The sequence below is a fragment of the Acomys russatus genome, chromosome 29 (assembly GCF_903995435.1).
Source record: "Acomys russatus chromosome 29, mAcoRus1.1, whole genome shotgun sequence".
In the NCBI taxonomy this organism is placed as follows: domain Eukaryota; kingdom Metazoa; phylum Chordata; class Mammalia; order Rodentia; family Muridae; genus Acomys; species Acomys russatus.
The window spans coordinates 21,560,926-21,567,908 of NC_067165.1; the positions used below are offsets into that span (position 1 = coordinate 21,560,926).

Sequence of the window (6,983 nt, forward strand, 5' to 3'; positions counted from 1 at the left end):
CCCCGTAGTCCCCTGCAGGGGGTGGGGGCACGGGGGGAGGGAAGGTGGAAGCCCTGATTGCCAGCCCGGTGCTAAGTGGGGCCTTGCATGCATGCATGTAGTCAATTCGCTAATTAAATGTTTCTCTGGAGCTGGGTTTGCCATGCTCCCTATACCAGGTAGCCGGCGCAGAGCCCAGCACCCACACATGTCTCCTTCAAATAGAATTGGCTAGCTTAGTGAATTCAAAGTGGGGGAGGGGACACTCAGCTCCCCCCCCCACCCCTCCACCTGCAGCCCCCTCCCTGCCTTGCCTCTCCTTCAGCACGTGGTGGTTCAAATGGGGGTCAGGTTGGGTGCGGAAGCCTGCACCTTAGCGCTGGCTGGGTCTGGTTGGAGATCCTCACTCTCCAGCAGCTTGTGGTGACAGCGGCAGGTGGAGGCCTGGCTGGAGGACTTTGGGGGGCTGACGCTCTTCGAAGCCCTGCCCTTACTCAAGCCTCGCATGACCCTGTGGAAGATGAGGTAGAAGAGCTCACAGATGGTGAGAATAACGCACAGGGCGGAGGCCCCAACCATGAAGTAGGTGAAGACTTTTTTCTCCGTGGGCCGCGCGATGTAGCAGTCCACGGTGTTGGGGCAGGGCATCACATTGGTACACTGTACCAGACGTGGCATGGCAAAGCCATGCCAGAGCTTGTGCAGGACATACAGGAAGACCACTTCAATGACAAGCTTGAAGATGAGACTAAACAGGTAGGTCCACCACAGGCCGCCGTGCTTCTTGCCCGGATGGCTGTACAGCTTGGCGCAGTGCTCGCCGTGTTTCTGGCGGTGCTTCCGTTCCCGCTCCTCGCGGTAGGCTACGTGCAGGATGACCAGCAGAGAGGGGCACGTGACGAAGATGAGCTGCAGGGCCCAGAGGCGGATGTTGGAGATGGGGAAGAAGTTGTCATAGCACACGTTGGTACAACCAGGCTGCTTGGTGTTACAGTCGAAGTCTTTTTGCTCGTCGCCCCACACACGCTCAGCCGCCACCACATACACCAGCACGCGGAAGACGAACACTACTGACAGCCAGATGCGCCCGAACGCCGTGGAGTACTGGTTCACACCGCTCAATAGGTCCTGCAGCTTTTTCCAGTCCATGGTGCCTGCTCAGGGGTTTTGGAGGACCGTGCCCACCTGAGGGAACAATGGAGAAAACCGTTATGCTAATGATTCATCGGTGACCACTTATCAAATTAAAAAAATATTTTCTTTGTCTATGTATGTGTGTCCTTGTTCATGTATGTGCACATGCCTCAGAGTCCGAAGAGGGTGTGGGAGTCTCTGAAGCTGGAATTAACAGGTCCTTGATAGAGTTCTTGACTGTTCAGCCATTTCTCCAGCCCAGTCTTTTATTTACAGAAAAAGCAAAGCACACACCTTTAATCCCAGCACTGGGGAGGAAGAGGCAGATGGGTCTTTGTGAGTTGGAGGCCAACATGGTCTACATAGTAAGTTTCGGGACAGCCAGAGCTATATCATGAACTAAATAACATAAAATAAAATAAAACAAAACAAGCAAACAAACAATTTTATGATGCAGCTCAGGCTCAGCCATCTTTCTAGCTCTCCTTTAAAAAAAAAATGCAAAACAAGTTTCACAATGTAGCCCAGGCTAGCCTGGAACTGGTGATGCTGCCACTGCCTTCTGAGAGCTGTCGTTAAAGGTGTGCACCACCACACCCAACACTTACTCATCTGGGTGGACTTGGTCAGTCATCACAAGGACCCTAAGAATTGAGGACTTTCATTGTTCCCAAGCTGCAGACATAGCAGCTCATGGAGAATAGGTAACCCACCCAAAGTCACAGAGCCAGAGTGCGGTGGCAGACGATGATGACCCATAACTGTGAGCCACACACTCAATATTCAGACTCTCACTTAACCCACTGTAAGGGCACCATGAAGTGGCCCCTGCTCTGCTCTGATAATCAATGGTCAGTAAAGCACACCGAGTGCATGGTAAGTGGTGAGTGCTGGCACAGCGAAGCCAGGGACTCCCTGCCGAAGAGATCAGATTTAGGCCGGTGCTCTCCAGCACCTCCCATCCCTCCCTGATGCCCACCACAGACCACTGGGTTTTGTTTTTGTTTTGTTTTGTTTTGTTTTTCCTTCTATCTCCTTTTCAGAGAGCATCTCGGACTGGCTTTGAACTCTCTGTGTAGCCAAGGCAAGGATACCTTTGATTGTCTAACCTGCCCCCCATCCTTTGTTTCCTGAATGCTGGTTTTGCAGGAGTGCAACACCATGTCCACTTTAATGTGGCATTGAGAACCGAACCCCAGGGTGTGGTGCATGCCTTTAATCCCAGCACTCGGGAGGCAGAGGCAGGGGGATTGCTGTGAGTTTGAGGCTAGCCAGGTCTACCAAGCAAGTCCAGGACAGCCAAGGCTACACAGAGAAACCCTATCTCGAAAAATCGAGAGGGGGAGGGGGGGGGAACAAGGCCCTAGGCATAGCAGACAAGTACTGAACCACAACCTGAGCTACAAGCCACAATTTTTGAAAATTGTTTCCTCATCAACATCTCAACAGCATCCTGTGACATTGGGGTTTTGAGCCTGAGAAGACTGAGACTGGAAGAGGAGAAAAGACCTTTTAATTAAAAAAAAAAAATTTTTTTTTTAATGTGTATGTGTTTTACCTGCATGTATTTCTATGCACCACCCATGTGCCTGGTGCTGATGGAGGCAGGAACAGGGCATCGGATCCCCCCTGGAACTGCAGTTACAGACAGTTGTGAGTGGCCACGTGGATGCCGGGAATCAAACCTAGGCGCTTTGGCAGAGCAGCCAGGGCACTTAAATGTTTAGTCAGCTCCCCAGCTCCAAGACCTGCTAATGCTGCACAGTCAGGGGTAGTAAAGACAGGGGGGAGATGGGTTTAGATCTGTGTCCTGGGAGAGCATTAATTTCAGATGATATGCAGAGGCAGCGGGGGCGGGGGTGGGGGTGGGGGATTCTAGCCACCCTTAGCCATGCTGTTAGCCAGGGCTTTGTTAGGGCCGATGGGTCAGGCCTTCTCATCTCCCTCCTGGTTCTGGATGACTCAGAGGGTGTGGACAGGTGGGTCGGCTGAGTGTACCTGGAATTGGCATGCTGATCAGGGTGTGAGAAAATGCATCCCTCCCCAAGCCTGTGTGGGCCTGAGTGTGCACGTGAGTGCTTCCGAGGCTGTTTGGGGTGACTGCAGTACCACCACCTTGGCCCAAGCTGTCATCATCCTTGTCCATATTCCTGCCACAGCGCCCCCTTCTTCGCTTTTGAGTTTTCTCTGCATCCTGCAGCCCTTTAAATCATGATTATATCCTTCCCTTCTCACAACTCTTTGCTAGCTCTCACCATGCTAACTCCCAAACCCAGCTACAGCACCCCGCGCTCCCCTCCCACCTTCACCTCTTACCTTGCCTCTCTCTGCTCGGACCTCACCTTGATTCCTTCTGCCTGGAACGCTCTTCCTCTAGAGTCCTAAATGGCCAGACCCTACTCATTAAGAGCTATCTCTGTTCCAACATCCCCTTAGGGGCTGCTCTCAAATTACTTCAGGTCTGAACCCGCCCCGGCCAGTCTGTTCCTGTTTCTTTTTGTTTTAGTAGCCTCCCAGTCTCAATTTGAAATTTACATCTTGATCATTTGTTTGTTTGTTTTTTGTTTTGTTTTGGTTTTTTTTTTTTTTTTTGTTATCATTTATCATCTGTCCGTCCAATTAGCATGCCTACTTGCTGGCTGCTTCAAGTTTGACATCGCTTTGTTTGCTCAGCATACAGTGGGCACTCAATTCAACAGGCAAAAGCTGAGTTCTCAAAGAGGCAGTGGGAAGGCTGAGCAAGACCGCAGCGGGCCAGGAGCTAGGGCCAGGAGCTAGATTGCGCTATAATTCCTCAGTACTGCTGCCCCCCACAGTGCCTGGTTTTGGAGAATCTCAGTTCTGGACAAGAGGTGGCTACCTGGGACGATCTAGTCTGGGAAGCCCCTCATGGGTTTGGTCCTCGCATTTTCGGAAACCCCCTACGAAGGGCCAACGGTTAGCACCTGAATTCTGACCTAGGTACTGCCACTTACCAGCTGGGGGACATCCGAGCTCACTGCAATGTTGCCAACCCTGTTCCTTATCTCTTATCTTGGATTGCTGCAAAAAATCCACGACTGTTCCCTCCCCAGCCTGCTCTTCCTGGGAGTGCTCGAGGGGAGTGAGGGGGAGGAGAGGGGTTCTTGCTACCTGGTACCCTCTAAAGATGTCCCCTCTAGGGCTCCCCATTCTTGGTACAGGCTGCCTAGTCCCTCCTAAGACACACCCCGGGACAGACTCATCTGCAAAGAATTTCCCGCCTAGTCCGCGCTGGAGACTGGTGGAGCCAGTTCTGAATCCCCTGTTGACCCCCCAACTCCAGCTGCCAGATCGACCGTTTTTTTTTTTTTTTTACCCAGCTGCAGAACCAGGAACAAACTGCTCCATCTCTTTCTTTCTACCCCCAACTGTGGCTGATCCTAAAGGTACAGCTCCCCTCTTGGGCCCCGGGCCCCCATGCACCTAAGTTTCCTTCCATTCCGGGCAGCTTGGGAGCTTGTGGACTGAGGGTTCAGGGAGGGATTGGGAGGGTCAGGGAGTAGGGGCATTCTTCTGTGAACCTTCCAGTGTCCGGAATCAAATGGCCCAAAATGCTGGTGTGTGTGAGCGTGCGTGTGTGCGTGCGTGTGTGCGTGTGTGTGTGTGTGTGTGTGTGTGTGTGTGTGTGTGTGTGTGTGTGTGTGTGTAGCCTCAGAGTTGGGTTAGGTTGCCCCTCTACTACCCTTCTGCAGCACCCAATCCCTAGCCTGGCCGCTTGGGCAGGCTCCAGTCCAGCCCACTAAGGGATCACCATAGAGAGAGGCGCTCAGATATCCAGGGTTGTCGCCGGTTCCCGGTACTTACAGTCAGAGCCGCCGCCACCGTGGGGGCCTGGCCACGTGCCCAAGATCCACAGCAGAGAAGGAAAGAGGCCGGAACCAAACCGAGCTCTGTAGCCTCGGTGAGGCTCCTGGCCAGCACAGCCAGAGGCGGCGTGGAGGAGGGGCGGCCAGGGGAGGAGCCCGGAGCTGCCTCAGGGATACAAGTTCTAATCCGGCAGCCAGCAGCTGCGTGGACCTGGGAGCAGGAGGCTGCTTTGTGGAGCCTCTGCTTGCTTGTGCGTAAAATGGAGGCATTGGTGGCCACTGGCAGGGCTGTTGCAAAGGTTGCAATGACATTAGGGCGTGAAACACCTTTCAAACTGTTAAGTGCCATGGCAGTAGGGATTGCAATAAATGACTCGCCTACCTGGTTACTACGTTACCCTGAGCCCCGCCCATCTAGATCCAGGCCTGCTGCAAGGTTTCAACCCTGAGTGCTTTGGGACACTCTTGGGGCTCCTCCTGCCCCGTTTGTGTCCTTGATGGCATTCTCCAGGGCGCCAGGTGTATCTTTGTCACAGTCCTGCAGGGCTCACACTTTGTGCAGGCCGCCAGAAGGGACACAACCCGGAAAAGAAATCTTCAGGGGCAAGGGTGGTGCTTGGAGCGATTTCAGCGGACCCAGTCTGTCCAGGCTGTCTAGAGCAGTGTGAAGGCAGAGCTTGTGAAGGGTGGAGGCCTGTGGTTGAGAGGCTCCTAGGCTGGGCTCTGGGGACTAGGACACTTAGTCCTTTTTCTTTCCCTGCCCCCCCCACCCCCAACCCCTACACAGGGTTTCCCTGTGTAGTCTTGGCTGCCCTGGACTCGCTTTGTAGACCTGGCTGGCCTCAATCCGCCCGCTGCTAGTGCTGGGATTACAGGCGTAAACAACCTACCACGCCCCGGCTAGAGCGTCTAGTCTTATGTGTGTACCAGGACTGGGATCCTGAAAATCCCTAGGAGCCCTGGAACAGAAACCCAGGGTTTCCTGGGGATTCCCAGATCTTAGTCACAACCTTGCCGGAGGCTTCGTTGTTTGGACAGAGAAGATGGTTGCCCGACCCTGGTGACTATTCATTTCACTTGCTGGGACTGTATCCATTGGTGCCCGGCTTCTAATCTACAAAAGGCACCCAGCCTTAGGAGGCTCCTTTACTGTCACCCAGAGGGATTACTGTGTACCTAAGCTGCTTCCCCTGTGTGCTTCATATCAGTTATACGGCATGCAAACGCAAGTGTCTGCTCCTTTCTACACTTAAAGGAGAAAAAGGAGGCCAGAGTGAGGTGCTCAGGGCCACATGGAAGAAGTAACCAAGCCAGCTCCGAGGACCTAGTGAAGTTGGCTTTGGATAAGGCAAAGCCGTATGGAAGAGGCTACCTTGTACTTGCTAATGGGCACAGCCTTTATTAGCGCTGTCGGCTGCGCAGTGCAGGGGTTTTCTGGATGATCCTGTTAAGGTGCCTGTGTGATGCTGGTGGGGGGGACCCTGGCCCTGCTACCTGCTGCTTATTGCCTGGTACTCCCCTAGACTTCAGAGAAAAGCTGCTGGCCCCATTTCCTCACCTCCTGCTTACTCTTCAATCCATCAGAACATCTCTGTCCCCGCTGTGTCATAAGAAAAAGGCTCATCAAGGCCACTCTGATCCCCAGGATGCTAAGTCCTGTCATAAATCCTTGACCTTCTGAAGCAGCTGTCACAGCCTCTCGAAACACCTTCCACCCCCAGCTTCCTTGAGCACCCTCTCCATTTCCAGGTCCTTGGGATGCCTTCTGTCAGGTCTGTACTGTGGGTGCTCTGGGCCAGGCCCAGCATCTCCTCTCCCAGGTGAGCTCACCCAGTCCTAGAGCCCTACCACCCATTCACAGACAGGCTCACATGTTCATGGCTGCCACTAACAAACACCAGATTGCGCAACCAGGACTGCCTACACGTCCACCAGGCTAATAGGTTCTGGTTTTTCCTTCCGGAATAACCAGTACATGTTCAACTCTAGAGAAGACTTCCTAGAACTCATGGAGGTGCTGTGTGTGCTACCGTGTGCTTTGAT

General features: G+C 53.3%; 1 protein-coding gene across 1 annotated transcript; it reads right to left on the minus strand.

Moving 5' to 3' along the window:
- Positions 1–258: 258 nt before the first annotated feature.
- Gjb3 (gap junction protein beta 3) lies at positions 259–5,304 on the minus strand. The gene is made up of 2 exons (XM_051171179.1): positions 4,939–5,304; positions 259–1,164 (listed from the first exon to the last, which is right to left on the minus strand). The coding sequence occupies exon 2, from the start codon at positions 1,126–1,128 to the stop codon at positions 316–318; it is 813 nt and encodes a 270-aa protein (XP_051027136.1). The 5' UTR covers positions 1,129–1,164; positions 4,939–5,304; the 3' UTR covers positions 259–315.
- Positions 5,305–6,983: the final 1,679 nt, after the last annotated feature.